Source organism: Emydura macquarii, unplaced genomic scaffold, assembly GCF_026122565.2.
Source record: "Emydura macquarii macquarii isolate MOO-44397 ecotype Brisbane River unplaced genomic scaffold, CSIRO-AGI_Emac_v2 contig_2676, whole genome shotgun sequence".
NCBI classification, from domain to species: Eukaryota; Metazoa; Chordata; order Testudines; family Chelidae; genus Emydura; species Emydura macquarii.
The window spans coordinates 11,448,574-11,471,075 of NW_027132813.1; the positions used below are offsets into that span (position 1 = coordinate 11,448,574).

Genomic DNA, 22,502 nt, shown 5'->3' on the forward strand with positions numbered 1-22,502 from the left:
CTTCCCCCCCCCCCCCGACTTTAAAGCTATTTTGTTATCTGTGTTGACCCAGAGAAGTGCAGATGTCTTAGAAGTTTTGAAGAGACGTAGTTTCTAATGCAGCTAGGACCTGATTCTTGGCAATTCATTTTCAGTCTTCAGAGGGAAGCAAATCTCTTGTTCTTATGGGGTAATAGACTCCTCTTTTCTATGAAAAATCTTAATATAGAAGGGACTGGCAGACTAAGCTGAGACCTGACTTCAGGAATGGAGCCTTCATCCTTATGTTTCAGTCTGACAACTTTTGGACTACCAACTTTGAGCTTCTTCACATCCAAGAGCTACAGTAAAGTCATATTCTTGTCCAGTAGAAGACATTTGAAGGTTGCTTTCATGAAGATGCTGTCCAACTGAAACCCCGCATGCTGATCAAACCATTCCTACTGTTCTCACTACTAATCAGGTCCATCTGTAGGTGAGAAATGAGAGGCCACATTTTTAATGGGTAAGGAGACTTACTTTACAATAACAGCATGGTAGAGGAGACATCTCATCTTTCTACACTGCAGAAGGGCTGTATTGTAGGAGTGCTTCACCATGATCTAGTCATCCTGAATCTAGTTGCCTGGCATTTAAAAGGAATTAATTGGGGGGAGAGGCGATTTTTGATTGTGGGTTGTTCTGACCATCACGGTTACTCTGAAGATATTTTTCCCTGAATGTTTGCCAAATTGGAAGGTATTGAAGGTAAGATTCCAAATTCTGGTTTGGAACAGAGACTGATGCTAGTATTCCACAAGTAATAGAAATCCTTCGATGGTTTAGCTTTGGGAATGATCGTGATCGATGATCTAGCATCCTTTGGTTAAGAAATTGCCCAAAGAACAACAACAAACACCTTAGTGCACCTGGACATCCAGAAATTTCTTAGGACAGCCTCGTTGAACAGGCATTTCTGTGGAACTTTTAACTTTGTTTTAATGCCCTTAGGCAAAAACCCATTCCAGTGACCATGGCTGTTAACCAACACGCTGACTAAATTCTAAAAGATAGTTCTCAAACTTCAGTGGAGTGCTACATGCTGCACTGCAGATAAGTTTTTATAAGGGAATCTGTGTATTTTAGAGTCTTCATTTCTTTCCAAAAAACTTTTACACTGCTGAAAAATTCTGTTTATAGAACTTGCAGACCTGGCTTCACCAAAGCATAGGAAAACTCATCTGTCTGAATGCTTTTTTTTTTTTTTTTTTTTTTGGGGTCCAAGTAGCAAGGCCTGCACACCTAGCCCATCTGGGTCAAACTAGGGGATATGTGAAGGAGTTCATTTATTAAATTTAAAAAACTGGGTAAACTCATCTTCTGAGGTAGCCATACATTTTAAATCAAATAATCTAAAAATCTTAACTGTGGAGATGACTTAAACTGGAGAGGAACTTCAGAGGGAGGAGTCTAGACTGCTGCCAGTGTCTGTTAGATCTGTCTACCTCATGTAGTAAGCATTGGCCCTTCTGCAGGAAGGATCCTTGCTATTTGAAGAAAGGAAATTTTTCAGATAAGCACAAATACAGTAAAACCTCAGAGTTACAAACAAACCAGTCAACCACACACCTCATTTGGAACCTGAAGTATGCAGTCATGCAGCAGCAGAGATACAAACAAAGCAAATACGGTAGAGTAGTGAGTTAAATGAAAACTGCTTAAAAAAAAAAAAAAAAAAAGGCAACGTTTAAAAAACAGATTTGATAAGGTAAGGAAACTGTTTCTGTGCTTGATTCCTTTAAATTAAGGTGGTTAAAAGCAACATTTTTCTTCTGCATAGTAAAGTTTCAAAGCTGAATTAAGTCAGTGTTCAGTTGTAAACTTTTGAAAAAACCATTGTTTTGTTCAGAGTTACGAACAACTTCCATTCCCGAGGTGTTCGTAACTGAGGTTCTACTGTAATCCTAATCTATCTCCTTTCCTAGCCTGTTTCAGGTTCCATAAATACCTCCATTGCCTGTCTTTACTGTTCTTCCTTGTTTTGCCAAGGGGTAGGAGAAGTTAAGTAATGAGTCTAGTCAGTTTCACTGCTGCAGTTCAGACCCATAGGGACAGAAGGGAAAATGGAAAGAATAGTTGTGTTTTCATTCTGACTGCCTGGGAAAATGAGACTATTCTTCCCATTTTCATTGCTACCCATAAGGTTCTGACCTATAGCAGTGAAAATGACAAGACTAATCACATTTGCTCAGCTTTGGCTAGCAGCAATGAGCAGTGACATAGGAACTGGATCTGTGTGCAGACTCAGCCTTCTGAACTTTAACCAATGCAGTACTAACTGTGCACTCTTCACTTGCCAGGGGTGATTAGCAGAGTTGATTTTTTTCAATCCCTGAAGAGACGTTTCGGTATGGGAAAAGACAAAAGCCACAAAGGATAGTGGGCAAGTAGGAAATGTTTTCAAACAATGGAGAGATGTGATCACTATATCCTGCGTCTTTAATGTGATTTGGGACATATTCATGAGGCTTGACACCAGTGTGACTACAGTGGCATGGGCTCTATACTCAAGTGGAACCTTGCAGTGTTTGGATCAAGGCAGCAACTGACCCAAGTGTTTAATAGCATAAACCATCTTAATATTTGAAATAGTTGATAAATACCTTAAGACTTCACTCTGATTAGCTGTCCTGCCATTACCTGCTAAGCAGTAACTTGCATTTTAAAATCTACAATTTTAAATTGATTCAGTAGGCAAAAGGAGTGCCTCATGCATTAACTAAACTGTCAGTATTAATGACTAAATACAATTAAAACAAAGGCACTTCTTCATAACTGGTTTACAGTCCTGTAACATATATTATCACTTTAATAAGGTAGGCTCTTGTATTCCTAAAACTACAAAGAATTGAAGAAAATATTCTTATTGTGGTCAATTGAATATTTTATTTTAAAACTAGCAGTTGGAAGTGTAGTAGCTGACTAAGCACTAAGGGACTAGGAGCCAGGCACTCTGAAATTCTAAACCTGATTCTGTCACAGTGACTGCCTGGCCTGAGGCAAGTGACCTAACTTCTGTCTTATTTAATCGTGTTTTACGACATGGTTAACAATACTTGTTTATTTCACAAGGGTGTAAAGACTGGTTCTACTGTTTACTGTATAAAGTCCTTACAGTGCTTTGAGGATGAAGTATAGCATAATGTCTAAGTATCATACTGATACTAGTATCAATCTGAACTATGGGCCATATTGTATTATTGTCTCTGCACAGAACTCTGATTAAGTTCCACAACAAAATAAAGGAAGGATATAACCTTCTCAGAATACCTACTAGTAATTCTCTCTGTATGCTGGGGATCTTGGATGGGCTATTTTTGTTTGTATGTGAATCTACTCTGTAGGGTAGTAAATGCTCACTTACAAATAGAGATTAAGATTCTGTAAAGAGAATGTTGTGTTTTAAAAGATCAAACAAATCGTGCAGGCCTGAATTGGGTGGAAATGCTATAAAAACTCAGGACTATAGGATTTTGCTCAGGTTATCTTGACAGCTGCTCAAATTGGTTATGCCAAATATTGACTAATCTTAGCACAATATATTTGTTTTATTTAGGATACACACCAGCTAAAATTGCTTAAGACATTAGAAGGCCATGCATATGGTGTTTCTTATATTGCTTGGAGTCCAGATGACAACTATCTTGTTGCCTGTGGCCCAGATGACTGCTCTGAGCTTTGGCTCTGGAATGTACAAGTAAGCAATCAATATTAATATAAAATGTCATGTTTAACTCTAGCAGTTTGCTTTGTTATGGATTAGAACTGTTAAGTAAGGATGAAATCACCTCAGTAAGCTTGTTTCTGTAGGTGAACATAGAAAAATTGCAGCTTTTCATTTTATTAAAAAGATTGCAAATAGACCCAAATCTAGGTAGCATATAAAATTGGTATATTAAATGTGAATAGAAATGAAACTAATATGTCAGTGAGTCTACTCATCCTAAGCTCTCTATCCTTTCAACTCTGGAATACAATCAGGTGGCTACCACGTTTCCATTCCAAGTGATCATCCATACCAGGGAGAAGTTACTATTTTTTTAAAAGTCCAGATGATACATTTCAAGAGGATTTATTTGAGGATTTAGGTGTGAATTCCTTTAGTCCCATGGCTTTTATAAAGATTAGTTGTTATGCTTCTAATGTTTAAGTGACATTTATGAGGTTTATCTCACAGAGGTGAGGAAATAGTTAGGAGCCCCAAGTACTGTGACCGCTTTAATTTTGTGGTCCAAGTTGCCAGTAAGGTGACGTCTGACCCATCCGTGTAGTGCTGAGAAAAGTGTGATCCAAGAGCATTTTGTCCTCTTTGTTCAGTGCATGAGGCAATCCAGAAAATAATTTTGGGCTTTAGAAGTAGAATGTGAAACATATGGCCAATACAGGCTGGATCTGGCCCATAGAACACATTAAGATTGTGCAGAATCTAAAGGTGTCATTTAAAATTAAAAAGGTTTCTAGCACCTCTGGCTGCAGAGAGAACTTTTCAAATGTGAACAGTGTAAACCCATAACCATTATATCTGAGGCCATGTCTATACTGACGGCGGCAAATCGATGTTTCTGGATCAATTGAGCGGTCAGTGTAGACCTGCTCAATCAATCAGGAAGTCGATGCTGGTAAACCACCCCCTCAAGCAGCGTAATGCTGCGTAGACAGCGCGCAGAAGGGAAGCAGAGCAGTGGACGTGAGTTACGCAAGCTACTCTGCATAGTTTGCGTAACTCTCGTCGACTGCCGCCAAATCTCCAGGTAAGTGTAGACCAGGGCTGAGTCTGCAGACAGCCTGAAACAGTGACTCGGGGTGAACTTTGTTCCTTATTAACATCCGTTGGAATATCGACTCAAGGCCAACAAAGGACATTTTGGTATCAAGGTTACATATTCCATTGCTGATCATTTTAGGGGAGTAAAGCCCTTGAGAGAATAGGGAGATGTTGCAGGGAAGGAAGTACAAAGGGAAGAACAGAAGAGAGACTCTGATAGAGAAAGGAAGAGAAACAAAAGGCAGAAGTAGTGGCCTAAAGGAGAACAAAGGATGCAGAGGAAGGAATTTAATCATCAATAATGGTTTAGTTACTACCTAAGAGCTATGCTGGTCAAATCTCCCAGTGGGAGATCAATGAGGATTAAGGGGAATTTGAAGTTCAGAATTTATATTCCAGTAGATTTATATCTCGAATACTATACTGAAACATGGCATTTGACCCTTTCCTCCAAATGAGTATGACACCCCTGTTATAGAAATTGCTTTGCAATCCAAGGACAAAAGTCCATCTTAGCATGGAGAGTTTAAGCTGCAATATCCAGAAAATGGTAACCAGTAAGGATGACAAGGCCATTGCAGAGAAGCAGAATTAATTATTTGTATCTGTCTTCACTGCAGAGGATGAGAGTGAGATTCCCATACCTGAGCCATTCTTTTTAGGTGACACATCTGAGGAACTGTCTTAGACTGAGGTGTTGTTAAAAGTGCTTTTAGAACAAACTGATACTCTTTAAATTTAATAAGTCGCCAGGGTCAGATGGTATTCACCCAAGAGTTTTGAAGGAATTCAAATATGAAATTGCAAAACTATTAACTGTGGTATGTAACCTATCCTTCAAATCATCTTTTGTACCAAATCACTGGAGGATAGCTAATGTAATGCCAATTTTTGAGAGAGGCTCCAGAGGTGATCCTGGCAACTGCAGGCTAGCAAGCCTAACTTCAGTACCAAACCGGCTGAAACTATGGTGAAGAACAGAATTATCAGACACACCGATAAACATGGTGTGTTTGAGATGAGTCAACATGGTGTTTGTAAAAGGAAATCACGTCTCGCTAATCTATTAAAATTCTTTGAGAGGGTCACCAAACGTGGACAAGAATGATCCACTGGATATAGAAAGCCTTTGACAAGGTCGCACACCAAAAGCTCTTAAACAAAATAAGCAGTCATGGGAGAAGAAATAAGGTCCTCTCATGAATCCTTAATTAGTTAAGATAAGGAAAAATGGTCATTTTCACAATGGAGGGAGGTAAATGGGGGGTGTGGGGTCTATGGATCTTTCAACACATTCATAAATGATCCAGAAAAGGGGGTGAACAGTGAGATGGCACAATTCACAGATGATACAAATTAAGATGGCTAAGTCCAAAGCTGCTTGAGAAGAGTTACAAAGGGATCTCACTAAACTAGGTGACTGGGCAACGAAGTGGCAGATGAAATTAAATGTTAAGTAATGCATGTTTGGAAAAAATTCCAATTATACATACAAAATGATGGGGTCTAAATTAGCTGTTACCAATCAAGAAAGAGCTCTTGGAGTCATTGTGGACAGTTCTATGAAAACATTTGCTCAATGTGCAGTGACAGTAAATATAAATAAATAAATATTTTTATTTAACAGAATGTTAGGAACCTTTAGGAAAGGGATAAATAAGAAGACAGTAAATATCATAATGCCAGTATGTAAATTCATGATACATCTCTTCTTTCCTTTCCTCTTCCACATTCATAATGCTTCCCTCCAAATCCATTAAATACACCCACTGCCTTGAGTACTGCATGCAGTTCTGGTCTCCCCCTCTCAAAAAAGATGTTAGAATTTGAAAAGGTACAGAGAACAGCAAAAAAAAAAATTATTAGGGGCATGAAACAGCTTCTACACAAGGAGAGATTAAAGACTGGTACTGTTCAGCTTAGAAAAGAGACAACTAAGGTGAGAATGTGATTCTAGATCTATAAAATAACTAATGGTGCGGAGAAAGTGAATAAGGAAGTGTTGTTTACCGCTTCAATATAACACAAGAACCAAGGATCACCCAATTAAATTAATAAGCAGCAGGTTTAAAACTAACATAAGAAAGTACTTCACACTATGCATAGTCAACCTGTGGAACTCCTTGCCAGGGGATGTTGAAGGCCAAAAGCATAACTGCGTTAAAAAAAGAATTAGATGAGTTCATGAAGGATAGGTCCATCAATGGCTATTAGCCAAGGTGATCAGGGACACAACCCAACATTCTGGGTGTCCCTAAACTTCTGACTTTCAGAATCTGGGAGTGGACAGGGAGTGGATCACTTGATAACTGCCCTGTTCTGTTTATTCCCTCTGAAGCATCTGGGGCTGTTGGAAGACAGGATAGTGGGCTAGATACACCACTGGTTTTACCCACTATCACCATTCTTATGTTCTATATAAGATTTTTTTGGTACACAGCTTTCTAGTAAAAATTAATTTACTGTTTCTGCATTCTTTTGATTTCCTCTTTCCTTCACTCCCCTTTTTTATTTTTCTTTGCCTCTTGTTTATCTTTTTCCCTTCCTTCATTGATATTTCACTTTGTCCTTTATTCACATCTCTTCTTTCCTTTCTTCTTCCCCATTCTTAATCCTTTCCTCCAAATCCATTAAATACACCCCTTACCTGTCTTGGCTTCAGATCTGAAGTGGAGGCAAAAAAGTTCCAAGATTGAGCTCATTGCAGTTGCTGGAGCGAAAACATGACTGACAGTTTCCCATGCTGAAAGAAAATTAGAATGACCCCAGCTCCACCTCCTCACTGCTCCCTAGAAGGCTTTCATAGTGTGCAACTTTTTTTAACCTTTTTATGGACATTTCACTGCATTAATTGCATAATTAGAAACACTGGGTTAAGTTTAATGCACATCTGTTACTGGTATATCTTTAGGGGTGGGGAATGCAGGATTTTTCTGGTGGCTGATTTTTCTTTGTTTCCTCTCCAGACTGGTGAGCTGAGAACAAAGATGAGTCAATCTCATGAAGACAGTTTAACCAGCGTAGCTTGGAATCCAGATGGGAAACGCTTTGTAACAGGAGGGCAACGTGGACAGTTCTATCAGTGTGTAAGTTGTACCTGTGTGTTCATGTCCCCTCAGAACACCTGTTTCATTGCAGCTGAAAACAGCAGAATGCACTTAAGAGTAAAAACAGGTGTAACATGATTAATGGGTCTATTTTCTTTATATGTTCAGGTAATCACTAGAGTACATGTAATGAAAAATAATTTAATTTGCTATCAACTTAGTTGCCTGTGAAATCTTTTGGTCCTCCTAATTTTGGAGGTAGTGTAGCATGCATACTAATTCCCTGACAGGGCTCTTTTATCCTTCCGTACCAAAGCAAGTATATTACTGAAATAAACATCAGTATGCTGGGTCATGCAAAACTATGATTTTTAAACTATTTAAATTAAAAAGGGGAGGGGAGGAATCAATCTTATGGGTATGTTAAGGCTATAGACTTCCATCTATTTGGGGGTCTCGTTTCTTGCTGTCTTAGGTCACTGTAATGGGAGTATTGCAATGGTGCTGGAAGAGCTGAGGTCTTGCAGTAACTGGCTGACTTGAGCAGGAGATAAATTGCAACCATGTCAAACCTCAAAAGAAATGGGATGAGGGATTCTATGGTCTCTTTGTTGGTTTGTGTGTGGAGGTGGAAGGAAGTTCTAAACAAAACACTAATTTGCATGTCCTGCATCAGATAGCATTTGGTGATCGAGAGAACTCCTCTCTCACTTTGTTCTCTTAGTTGTTACTACTAAAAGCTCTCATTAGAATTCCTTGGAAACTTAAAGAACACCTTGGTTATATTTCTTTCCTAATCAGGATCTAGATGGTAATCTCCTTGACTCCTGGGAAGGAGTGAGAGTGCAATGCCTTTGGTGTTTGAGTGACGGGAAGACTGTTCTGGCATCGGACACGCACCAACGAATTCGGGGTTATAACTTTGAGGACCTTACAGACAGGAACATGTAACTACCTTTTTCTTACAAGTTCTTAACTCTCTCACAAATCTAATAGATTGCCCTATTGAGAAAACAGTTTGTGTAATATACCAGAACGACACATTTATCTACATTATATGGTTTCTCTGTGGACCCATGTGAAATAGAACCAGATGACTTAACCTCAGTTCTCATTGTGATCCCCTTTCAAATACAAAACTAATGGCCCACTTAGTTGCAACAGTGAATGGAAGTATTGCAGATGAAAACTTTCTTCGTTCATGTTACTTTTTAAATGTCCAAATAGCAATGCTCCTAACATTCTGATGTCTGTCCTGTGATTTCAGAGTACAAGAAGATCATCCTATTATGTCATTTACTATTTCAAAAAATGGCAGATTAGCTTTGTTAAATGTAGCAACTCAGGTAAGTTTGATAAATAAAAATACAAGTAAGACTTTCTTACCACCACTAATTTTATTTTTTAGAAAATCTGAGGGAATTTGGGATCTGTAATAATATTAAACAATAGACAAAAGCAGTATTCCACAGAACACATGAAGTTCACAGTATATACATACACAAATAAGTAAATATAGGGTTCTTCAAAAAAGGATTCACAAAACCTAGTATGAATAGAAATATTTTGACTATAAATTACAAAATATCTGCTACTAGATTTTAACATTTCATTTTACTATGTTTGTCTTTCCAACATTGCGGCAATATTCTAGAGTTATCCCTGGAATATTGGTGTTCCACATAGCTTATCTTTTTGGACTTCAGAATTTATTATTTTGGAAACCATACAGTAGAGAATTGGGTGCTAGAATGGGAGACAGGACAAAAGTTTAGGTCATTGTTCTAGTGCATTAGATCCATTCAGTTTCACTTTATGGTCTTGTTTCATTGCCCCAGCTTGTTGACATGCCAAAAATAAATAAATGATTAAAAGTGGAATACTTCAAAGGTAGGTACTGGATGTTGTCTTACAATAAAAATAACCTCCATCATGCTCTTTGCCCCCCTCAGGGAGTCCACTTATGGGACTTGCAAGACAGAGTTTTAGTGAGAAAGTATCAAGGTGTTACACAAGGGTTTTACACAATTCACTCGTGTTTTGGAGGCCATAATGAAGACTTCATCGCTAGTGGCAGTGAAGGTAACATCTGCTTTAAAGACTTCAGATATCAGTTGATGTGCATTTCAACACACGCTTTCTGTATAAAAGGGGGTGATGCAATGTATGCTTTCCATATTTCAATGGGTTATTTTTAATACTATTACCAGCAACTATTGTCTGTAAAAGGAAGTAATTGTCCACCGGAGTAAACAAAGGTGTGTCTGAGTGCTCCTGAAGTTTTTTTATATAATATATATATAGAGAGAGAGAGAGTAAGGAACAATCCTGCACCAATAGAAAGGATAGTCTGTATGCTTTAATAGGTCTCTTCCATTTCACTCCTATAAAGGGATTAATAGTATTGAGTAAGCTTTAACTATATGTGGGTTTTGTGGTTTTTTTGAGAGGCATGATGTTAGCAGTCGTGCTTTTGGCCAAAATAATTCTCTGGTGAGTAACTTAAATTCATTTGATTGGTAGTTTTTCAAAGGTAGGTGTGGTCAGACTTTAATTCCAGGAGAGTAGTCATCTCAGCTCAAGTGGAATTAATTATAATAATAATAAAAGTCACAAATATAGCAGTTGATGACATGGCACATGGGTTGGTTTTTTTGACTTGTGTTTTTCATTCTTGTAAATCTATGTTGAGAGTAGAATTTAGTTTACCGATCCTGTCCCAAACTGCTTTTGAGTGAATTGGCTCAGTCTTGTGAGGGGCTTAGCTCCTTCAGCTCCCATTGAGATCAGTGGGACTTGAGCGTGCTGAGCCCTGCTCAGACCCAGTATTTGTAGTGCATTAAGGTAAACTGAGTAATCTCTATTTGTACTCAGTAGCTCACATTGGAGTCTCTTTGGAAAGAGGAAATGTTGACTAGGACACTAGAGCTTTTATTTTTTTTTTTTATTTTTTTTTTTTTTTAAGTACAGAAAGATCTTTACATTTAAACCAAGGTTCCCTTCTGCCCTTATTTAGTGGAAGATACCTGATGAAAGACAGCATCTCTAATGCAGTGTCATCCTCATCAGCTTTGAGCCAGAGTCCTGGTGTGGGGTTTAGTACTTGTGTGCCAGAAAGTTCAGGGCTGTATGCTGAGCTGATGTTTTGTGTGGGGGAGTGTACACTTTACAGAACACCAGTCTTCTTTTTTTTTTTTTTTTTTTTTTTTAAATGGACACTTCGCTTACTTATGACCTACTGTGTGTGTGACATTAATGTGGTAATGAATTTATGCAGGTCATCATCTTAAGAACAGCTTTTTTATTTTTTTTATTTTCAGTGTCTAAAAACTACCCAGCTGTAGTTGAAGCTGATGGCACCTTATTTAGATTCGGACTGCCAGAGGCTGTTGCCTCTTTGCACTGAATTGTTGCAAATGTGGCTGCTGTGAAAGTCTCTATGTACAAAAAAAGTAACAGATTAAAATGTCATAACCTCTTAAATTTGAAGGTATGTTGTCAGCTAGGTAGGCTTTTTCTAACACCTGCATCTATAGGAAGAATATAAGAAATCTCTTTTGAAAGTAAAATTGACTTCTGCCTCAATCTAGCTCGTCCTTTTTTTTTTTTTTTTTCTTCTTTTTTAAACACACACATCCACTGTCAAGCACAAAGATGCTGGCTTGCGTTTACACTTTGGTTCTCCAGATAGCAGATGCTGGGTGCAATATCCCAGGCCCCAGAGCAGACAGAGCACTGATTTTTTTTTTTTTTTTTTGATGCACAGAATGGATAATTATCTCTGTCATCTGAAATCATGGAGTGAAAAATGTAAACACAAGATGTGTATTTCATGCAAATACCATAATGTGGTGGTGGTTTATTCAAATGAGCTGATTAAGCAGAAAGCAGTTTCTTTACCAAATGATTCCCAGGTCCTGTTCTAGCAGGTAGGTCAGAGAGTCAGAGAGTGAGCCTGTTTTGTTAAAGGCGGGATAGGGTTCTCTGACTTTTTTTTTAAGCCTTCAGAATCACACTAGATTGTATAAAGTGTTGTCTTAGTCTGTTCCTCAAAGCTCTAATTCTGAAATGCTAGTATCAAATTCTAGTAGTGTACATATATTTGAATAGACAGTTTGTTGTAGTTCAGTCTACATATCTGCATTTGAGAGAGCCCGATGCAGCTTTTAGAAACAAGTGAATCTACAGGTTTGTCAGAGGCTGTTAATCTACATTTGGAGAAAATACCTCATTTTAACTAGTTAGTCTTAAATAAAATGCAATTCATTATAAAGCAGTGGTTTTTTTTATTTGGGAGATTTTCAATGGATTATTTGACCAATTACTGTTTTTAAAATATATTACTAGAAATGATAAACAGGAGTTGCTACTGTTCACAAAAGGAAGTTCTTTAGAATCCTATTTGAAATATGTTTAGTATATAGGACTTTACATCTTCAGAATGCCATATGAACATTTAATTTTATTCTGATCCAGTGAGGTTGGTCAGTAATTTGTTTCCACTTTACACATGGGGAAACAGAGGCACCACAAACTATATAAGGTGCATGACATCATTAGGTCATTGACTAAGTTGGTTAGAATTTTTGAAAGCCTCAGTACCAAGATTTATGCTTGAACTATTCTAAATACAACCTTATTTATCACTCCTAAATATTGCATCTTAATACAAGGTCTATGTAATGCACATGTATTATCCTTTAATATTATTTTTAAAATATATGCAAAATATCAAGACATTTCAGTGATCAGCAGTATTTTTCCTTGAATCAGCTTGCAGAAGCATATCCTTAATTTAGGAGGAGCTTGATTTGTGTTTCTGGACATGCATTGGCGACAGTTATAATATTCAGTGCAGTCTCAAATGCTTTCCCTCAGATAATGAGCCAGCTAGAGTTGTAAGTCTTAATAAGACATCTGAGTTTTGCCCATACTCTTGATCAGATCCCCTTTAGAGTGAACCAAGATCTTGCTAGTGTTGCTGCACATTAGGGGGTTTCAGTTTTAGAATTTGCAATACTTAATTTTGTATGCAATATTGATAGACATTATGTTTGTAGGTATCTGGAAGAGTAATTTTAATATGAAAAATTAGGAGATTGATGTATTTAGGACATTTAATTCAATATTTCTCATGTTGCTGCTTCAAATCCCTGTTTTATTTAGATCATAAAGTGTATATTTGGCACAAACGTAGTGAACTGCCAATTGCGGAGCTGACAGGGCACACGCGTACAGTTAACTGTGTGAGCTGGAACCCGCAGATTCCATCCATGATGGCCAGCGCCTCCGATGATGGCACTGTTAGATTATGGGGACCAGCACCTTTCATAGACAACCAGGATATTGAAGGTAAAGCAATTTCTTTGTATATTTTTTTTTAAAGAAATTGTACTAGAAGCTTATGTAATTGAAATAACCGAGCCAATTGCTTTGGATTTCTTGATGATAATTAGAATATACCAGCACCTTTCATAGACAACCAGGATATTGAAGGTAAAGCAATTTCTTTGTATATTTTTTTTAAAGAAATTGTACTAGAAGCTTATGTAATTGAAATAACCGAGCCAATTGCTTTGGATTTCTTGATGATAATTAGAATATATACAATAAGAATATAAGTAATGAATAAAATAATATAGTAAAGAACCCATGGGCCTCAAACAAAATTACCTGAAAAAGGCCTCAATCATCAGACACCAGAACAAGGTCTACTTATTCCCCAAACATATAGAGCTGCAAAGTGATGCCATTGGAGGCATTCCGGTGACCATTTAAACCTCCAACATGAACCTAATGGATGATGTCATTGGACACCTCAGGATGGCCTTAACTTTGCTTGTGTTCTCTGCATGTAGAATAACGCATTTTTTCTCTAACACTTCGAATATATAAAGCATTATATAAATAGTGTTGTGCAAACGTTAAATAACAAATACTAACCTCACTCTGGAAGTGGAATAAGAGTATTTACACTCAAGTAAATTTAATGCCCCTGAAAGGTACTAGATAGCCCTGGAGACTAGTCATTTATCCAGAGAGCTGGTACAGCACACAGGCAGTGGAATTGCACGTTTCTCCCCACCCCTGTCTCAATCCTATCCTATTGCAATACAGGGAATTTCAGTTTCTATGTCTGTTTAGTCCCTAGCTTTTCTACTGAGATTGCTAACAAGGTTGCTGCTGGTAGTAACTCTTCTGTGGACACATGCCACCAAATAGCTGTTTGATGGTAATGACTTAAACTAAATCAGCCCTATACTTAAATGTAAAATACTATATATTCTGTTACCAGTCCCAACCAACCCAAAATACTCTCCAGCTCCTGTTCTTCTCATTCCTTTCCCTTCCCATTTCCACCACCTGTACACAAATCTAAAATTTAAGATCTGCCTCCCCCAGGAAAACAAATGCTTGTATAACATGAATAACAGAAAAGGAGGGTGGGGATAAACTTAAAGTAAAAACAATGTGGATTTCTTTTATATAGCACTCTGTATAACACAGACACAGCATTGTTGGGATTAGTGGTCCAATACTTCAGGAATCTTAAAATGATAAGCAAATAGTTCTGTAATTAATGTTTTCACATAATGTTCTCTGAACTTCTGAAGTCCAACAGGGCTGTCTCCTTAGTGATCTTTTCCCAGTATTGACCTATATCTAAAAATTGTCAATGATAGAGAATATTTCTTTGAAGGAATAAGAGTAGTGAGATTGCACTAAGAAAAAATCCTGTCAATTCTAGATCAGTGTCCACTACATGACTTATTTTTATAGTGTCACTAAGTTTTTAAGTAATGTGTTCAGTAACAAAAAGCCTCTTCAAATACCATGTTTTTAATATCCTGAAAGGAGACCCAGAGCCAGCTACTTTTTTTTCCCCTGCCCCAATTCTTGGGATACTTAAAGTCAGAGAGAGCTACTTTTTGGTAAAGTGAAAAGATTAGCTACATACATTTTAATAGAATGGAAGAATGTAGCTCCCCTTCATGGAGGAGGATAAAATCCATAGGGCATAATTACTCTGAAGCATGTTGTTACATTTGTGTGCATGTTACTTATACATGTGAGTTGTATTTGTATATCTTGCAGTGGAGTTTGTTACATCTTGAAGAATTTCTTATAATCCAAGTTTAATCTTTCTTTCATCTTCTCTTTGCTCAGAGGAATGCAGTAGCATGGATAGTTGATGGCGAATTTGGAGCAGACGACTTCTCTTTAACTTAAAATTAGTCGTATTTTAAATGGCTTGGGATTTGGTGCAAACAACATGATTGATAGCTGGACAGACATGCTCGTCATGAAAAAAGAACCATTTCTGAAGCCCGATCGGGGCCAAACATTTACCACCTTGCTTCATAGTAACCAGTTGAGATGAAGCACGTCGTTAGAACGTTGTTGGACGCCGTGTCGAATTACACCCCACCCCCACCCCCATCGGTTGTGAAGAACTGTGCTACATTCAGGCTAACCATTGAACTCAGTATATATATTTTTTCCTTCCTGCCTTTTTGTCTGGCAGGCTACCGTTCTTGTTGCTCTTCTGTGTAATGAAGTTTAAATGCTTGTTTGGAAAACTTTATTTAACAGTTTAGAAGGCTTGATAGAGTGCTTTAGTCTGAAGAGTATCCATTGGATAGGAAAGTATTTCCTTCTCTTGTTTCTCTAAATCTCTCTCCGCCTTATTTAGCTTGAGATCTTTGCAGCTTGGTTCATGGATTCTAGCCTTGCCCGTTGCGCAGTATACATAAATTCAGATGATAAACCAGTGAACTATGTCAAAAGCACTCTCAATATCACACTTGACAAAAAGTTTTGTACTTTTCACATAGCTCGTTGCCCTGTAAAGGGGTTAACAGCACAATTTTTTAAAAAATAAATTATTTATAGGATTAAAGTGACTTCATTTGTATACATTTGGAATTTAAACTAGCTTAAAAACAGTGTCGTGAAATGCAGTATAACTGATGCTCTTTTAGAGTGTCATGCAAGACATGGTCAAAAACAGTGGCTGGAAGGAGTTTTACACAGGCTATGTAAAGTATTCTTTTAATAGAAACCTCATTGCCCATCTTAATAAAGAAACTGGATTATTTAGAAGTGAGAGCTATCAAAATGCACCAAGAGTCTAGTACTTCATAAACAGGACAAAGGTCAGTTTTTAGATAACATAAATGCATGCAACAAGTTTGTCTTAACTTGTGCAACAATTCTGATAAAAGCTAGGAAGGATCTGAAACAAGGATAATGCTGCAAGAGAATAATACTATTTTGCTTTGTAATTTTAGTACTTAGTAAAAGTACCTATATCATTCAAATTACAAGACAGATTGAGGATTTGTATAATTTCCCCCTAATTTAAATACAACTGCAGAAGTTTCCCTAGTATTTGACTAACAAAGATGCATAGTTCTGGGGGTTGTTTTTTTTGGAGATATTTTGAAGTTTACAGGTTTAAATGTGTCTGCTGGACTTTGTTCTGTGCTGGTGCTGTGAATAGCCTTACATTTTTAGGAATGGTTCCTTAATTTCCTATTAAAAAGACACAGTTTGAGTAATGTATGCTTCTCAAAATAAACAGATGGCCTGGTATCTCTAGTGTGCTTCTGCACTGCTCAGCAATTGATTATGGAATGGTGTTAGACTCCCTTCTCTCCACTGGATGGTGAAGGTAGTATCAGGGCTGCCTTGAAGTAAAGAGGGAGCAGGGAAGAAGGCAGACTATCATGAAAGATGTGAAGAAAAGGATGAATGAGTCTCATACTAGGACTAAGTAAATCTATACTCTAGTGTCTTCCTTGGTTGGGTGAAGGGATGACTTTGCCATTGTCCATGGGAAGAAAAACAGACTATAGTGGTTTGGAAATGGGGGAAATAACACAGTAATAGGACACTTTTCAAAGGGTGGGGATAGGACCCAAATGAATGCCCCCAAGGCATATAATACAAGAGAGGGAAAGAGTGGGGATAGGACCCAAATGGATGCTCCCAAGGAATATAATACAAAAGAGATTCTAACAGATTATGGCCATTAGGTTGTTCTACTCTCACTTACATGTAATCTTAAACACTTTTTAACATTTGTACACAATTTTTGCTGAGACCAGCCCTTAATCTGACCAGAATAATCCTGTTTTGATATTTTCCATCTGAAATAAGAACTGCGTGTTAATACCTTCAATCTTGTTCATTCGTCTTCAGCTTCCCAAAACGACTTTAAAATTCAACTGAAAAGTTTTATAAGCAAATATAAAATACTGTTTAATATTAAAAATCATTGAGAATATCTTTGTAGACTTGGATTACAAACAAAAAAAAAAATTAGTTCTTTTCTCTCTACCTGCTTATTCTGGAGATCAACATTCTGTTTCTCTTACTGCAGCTGATGGAATATCACAGCATGAAGATTATAGTCTTGATTCTGTGGTGTCAATAATATTACTACAGATTGCAGGAGAAACAAACAACACTGAGCTCAAGTCTTGGCAGGCTATCCCTTTTGGTTTAAATAAAAGTTGAATATCCACATTTTGTACAATGCTTTACATCTTTAAAGCAATGTACAATTGGTAACAGCAACTGCTGTTTATCACTTTCAAGGCTTCACGTATATTCTAGTAATTTGGCATTTTAAGTATTTTTGAAAGCATTACACACCTTTTAAGCTTGAATAAAAATCTCTATTCCACTAAGAGCAAGTAATGCTGTAACTGAAGATTTTGGCTTTTTTCTTTTTTTTTTTTAAACCTTTATACTTTTAGATGACATGGTGCCCATTCTGTTGTTTGTTCACCCAAAAACTACTACTTAGGAATTTTGAGTGTGTAAGGAATGTGGGATCAAGCCTCTAATATATACCCAGAAGACTGATGTGTACTTAGTCACTTCACAGGATTTTCAGCATCTTACCTATAGCTAAAATTTAGCTGGGACTCCATATCTAGTACAAGCTACATTAGAGCACACTTTGGTCAGTACCTTCTTTATCATTGATATGTGACCAAGAATATAAAACTTTAATTCTCTTGCCAGAATACTTGCCATGCACTCTCCCGCGCAACCTCCAAATTCAAGAGTTTCTGGACTTTAGAGCATACGCCTAATGTATACATGGTGAACACTTCAGAATGGGGTTAGTGAGAAGCACAGTTTGAGATTGCCACTTTAATTTAGTTACGTAACTTAACTATGCAATATAAATGGTAAGGCTTCTGTACCAGCTAGGTGGAGCAATTCATTTCTAGAAGTCTGTCTTAACAAGTTTGCTATATACATTGTGCCTGCATCTTGCACATGATATGCAGAGACTGATAGAAAGGTGAGACTGGCAAAACAAAGATTTATGGTACTTAGTCTGACAGCAGGATTACCTGTAGACCTATGTGCAATGAATGATGATTCTGGCTACTGTTCTAGATTCTAAACTAAACAGAACAGCAGCCTAAGCTATTTCTAACATGCCACCACACAGTTATGATGTGCGGTTTGAAAAGTACCAATACTTTTTGCACATAGACCAAAAATGAGACTTTGGCTATGGAAAAAGCAAATGCAGTCAACTCATCTGCAGCATATTAATTTCCATGTGCTTAAAAATGTTCCTAGGCTGCGCTCTAAGGATTGGAGCAAGTAAATGTTGGGAATAAATATCTCTATCGGTTATTTCTAGTAAGTGATGCTATACTCCTGGGGGAACATACTGTAAGCTTGGTTTTTTGCTTTTTTTGTAGTTGTTGATTAAAATATTCACAATAGCTACAGATTATCAGCAATCTGAATCTTTCATGAATTATGCTTAACCATTTATCTGAATGCTCCTGAGCTGTTCAGGTAAGTAGTTTTTTGAGAGAGATGATGGAACACAAAGGGGGAAATAAACGTACAAATCTCTCCCTTCTGTAAAAGTTAATTTCATGTCCAATTACCTCACTTTTTTTAGTACAAGTTCAAATGTAAAAAGTGAACCTGATTTTTAAAACTAGTGCAAATATGAAAGCTGGAGAAGTATCCAACTCTTGCCAATAACTTCTCAGCCTGGTTTCAAGCAAGTAACATTTAATGCAATCAATCCACTATTGGCAGTATATGTGTCTAGTGGCATCTCACTGCACCAATAAATAATGCTTCCCAACCCAAACAAAAGTTTGAAGGTTTCATTATTAGAATATTGCTTCCTGGAAACTAGAACTGATAGTCAGTTTGAGATTATATACATAAAGGTGGGTCAAGTCTAGTTTACAGCCAAATTTGTTGGCTGATAATGTGCAAGAGGAATGGAGAGGAGAGAGAGACACTTTCAGTAGACGCTTGTTCTTATCCATATCCCCCAAACAAATTGCCTCAATTTAATTTGAAACATTTGCTAAAAAGAGGTGCACCGATTCAATATATGGCTTTAAAAAAATACGTAACATTGGCTCAAGTCCATTTTCAGCTACCATACTTGATTTAGGAAGAACTGCTCATTTTAAAGACAATTAGCAGAACTTCATTAACTCTTGTACCTTTTTTTTAAAACAGGGTGGACTTAATTGAATTGTGCAGTGTTGTTGAACTGCTGCAGTAGCTGCCTGTAGTTGCTGAAACAAACCATAAACCCATTTCCTGTCTGATAATTCAGATCACCTGGGTTCAGTAAAACAGCTAAGTGTGACTATTTTCCCATGTGATATATATGAGAGAGAGAGAGAGAGTGTGTGTGTGTGTGTGTGTGTATGTATTACATAGAGATATGGAACCAAGTGTTCTAGGTACTGGTCATGATTTACTACATACTTTAGGTCATGTGTGTATGTGAAGTGTCCTGACTACAGGCTTCAGTTAATATCAGTATATTTTTATAAATTTGAAATTCAATGTGCCCCATCTTTTACTTAAACATTTTTCATTGTTAGAGTAATGTGCTAGATTTGAATCTTAACATTTTTAGGCACAGATGGAAAAAAGTTATTGGCTCCTTGAAAACGTATGGGACAAAATGGATCATCAAAGCATGTATGTACTTACAAACCAAGCTGTAGAGATCAAGAAAAGAACTTTACTGTTGATCTCAAGATTTCTAAATTGTCAAGATTTATATGGAGTTGTGGTGGAACTAGTTAACACTTAGAGCTTTTGGTATGTAATGACTATTTGCTATGGACTGATATTAAATGTTTCAAAGGATTGCGTTCTTAAACTTTCTGGATTTTTGTTACTGTCCTCTTGGATTATATTAAGTAGCTTAAATTTCTTTGCTATATTACATTAAAATATAAGAACATTGGGTCTCATATTTATTTTCACTTGTTTTACTAATTATTTACAGAACACCCTTTTAACTTTATTTTATAAATGTGTAGTATTTTAAACATCTTTAAAAAGAAAATTGTTCAATTGGAACTACATAACTTCTGATTTGTTTTTTAGGTTTTTTTTTTTTTTTTAAAACAAACACTTTTTCCATGTCGGTGCACAGCACTTAACAGAAATGTTTGTATTCCCTTTCTTCAGTTCAATAAACAGAATGAATAACTGGACTGAACCGTTCTTATCCTCCTACCCTTCAGTCATATGGCTGGCAAGTGCATATCCATTTCACCTCTGATTTGACAATTAAAATAGAACTCTCAATATTTGAGCATTTTTAGTGAATATTTTTCCAAATGTGTATTTACATCTAACTTAAATGAAGCCAAGTTGGCTCAAAATATCCATGTATGAACTAACCTGCCTAGGGTCGTCCACACTGAAAATGTCAAAGCAGGCTGCAAAAGAAGAGCAGATTCTCCCAAAACAGGTGTTTAACACTATAGTTAAATTCACCAACCTGTCAGGGAACTGTGCTGATCCCCCACCATAGTTCTCAAGAAGCTAGAAAAAAGAAATCACACAACCCTCTTTATTGCATTTCAGTCTCCAACTCCCAATCAGCAACTAAGTTCAGGACAATGAGAAGTTACTTAAAACTTTGTTCACTATACAAAATGTCCTCCTGATCCATAAAAGACCAGCCACGTTATCAGATAAATACTAGTTTGAATCTTACCCAAAATACCACATGTGGCTGGAACATCCTTTGTCCCAAACACAAGCTCAGCCTATGGATATGGAAAAGTATTTGGAGTCCCCTATCCATAGGCATGTCCTGCTGACTCCCAGGGGTAGCCCCTGGCTTCTCTTGCTGGGTTCATTGTACAGCTGATGGCCCATCAAGCACACTGGGTAGTGCTGATGCCAACCTGGCTGAAGGCATTAACCACCCAGTACACAGCACAAGTTGAGATATCCTACCACACATTTATAACTCAGGCTACAAAGCTACTTACATATAAGCAAAATTATATTTGGCCAATCATAACTTTTCCACTGATCCCTTACATGGCACATCTAGTAAGATTCATTGCAATTTTGTAATATTGGTATCAATTTATAAATGGTCATTGGTCACCTATATTCCATACAGTGTCACACCACGTGTAGGCTCCCAGCCTTTGCTTGCTCAGATTTAACCTACATCACGCTGTTTTGTAATAGTTGTCCCAGCACTTTACTTTCTAGGAGCTTAGTCTGCTCATTTACATTCTGAGTGGCTGCACTTTCAAAGCACAATACACTGACTGACTAATCCTTAGCATTCATATGAAAGAGGGCATTAATCTAGAGTGTAAATTTGACACAGGGTAGGGATTGTCATTTTTATGCAGCACATAGCACCATAGGGTGCTACACAGGACCTCCAGGTAATGCTGTGCAGTGATATTAGGCCAGGTACTGCATTGAAACTACAGTATTGACCTAAAGGATACTCCTACTAAGGTCCCCTTTTATTTCATCAAATGCAAACTGCTTGTGTTCACTTCCCCCTGCTACCATGATGATGCTAGTCTCTACCACCTACGTTACATTTTCAAACAAGCACCTTCCTTGCTTTCTCCTATGGAGCTCCTTACAAATAGGCGGAAAGGTCTTGTAATCTGCAAAGCCACCTCCTTGTCCTTTCAGATCTTTGTTAAAACTCTTTGCCATAACATCTACAACTATCTTTACAACAGAGAGTCAGCTGCTGTCCTGAGTTCACTGTCTATCAGACTGACCCCTATTGTCACTGTGTTTCCTTGTGTTCCTCCTGTGTGTCTCCACCTGTTGCCTCATGTGTCATACTTAAATTGAAACCTTTTGGGAGGCTAGGACCATTTTTAAGTGTTGGTACCTAGCACAATAGCTCCTAGGTGCTACCACAGTATAAACAACAGAGAGCTCTTGGTTCCCTGCAACTAGCAGAATATGCCAAGAGGACTTCACAGAGATGAAGTGATATTAAAGTTACTTGTGTCCTGACTGCAATGTAAAGTGGGTACTTTCAACCTACAGCTTGAGAGCCCAAGTCATAGTGTCCATGCCATTATTTTTAGTGTGCTAATTCAAGCCACACTAGTGTGCATGTGTCGATCCAGGCTGGGAGGTTCACTGGCAGCTGTCTCATCACCTTGCTGCTGGGAGGCAAGCTTTCTTGTCAAGATATAGTTTTTCTTAAATGGTGATAAGACAGATGGGGGGGATTTGGAAAGATTAATTTTTAAAAGGAGGCATGAGGCCAACTTTATTGTTCTAGCAGCACTTTCCAGATGGCAATATCCTCACCCTTAGTACTCACCTTAGCTATTCCTGGCCTTGCTTCCTGCCTGGAG

At 37.5% G+C, this 22,502-nt stretch overlaps 1 protein-coding gene across 4 annotated transcripts in view; it reads left to right on the top strand.

Moving 5' to 3' along the window:
- The window catches only part of WDR26 (WD repeat domain 26), a 44,216-nt gene extending 24,109 nt beyond the window's left edge, over nucleotides 1-20,107 (top strand). For 3 of the 4 annotated variants that reach the window (XM_067564880.1, XM_067564876.1, XM_067564877.1), the window contains 7 exons: nucleotides 3,575-3,715; nucleotides 7,750-7,869; nucleotides 8,632-8,777; nucleotides 9,098-9,176; nucleotides 9,783-9,912; nucleotides 12,997-13,182; nucleotides 14,998-20,107. In XM_067564880.1, the coding sequence (XP_067420981.1) occupies nucleotides 3,575-3,715; nucleotides 7,750-7,869; nucleotides 8,632-8,777; nucleotides 9,098-9,176; nucleotides 9,783-9,912; nucleotides 12,997-13,182; nucleotides 14,998-15,023 (828 nt within the window). In that variant the 3' untranslated portion in view covers nucleotides 15,024-20,107. Of the gene's footprint in view, nucleotides 1-3,574; nucleotides 3,716-7,749; nucleotides 7,870-8,631; nucleotides 8,778-9,097; nucleotides 9,177-9,782; nucleotides 9,913-11,150; nucleotides 11,314-12,996; nucleotides 13,183-14,997 lie in introns of those variants that run through there. The other variant, XM_067564878.1, reaches the window with a different exon arrangement.
- Nucleotides 20,108-22,502: the final 2,395 nt, after the last annotated feature.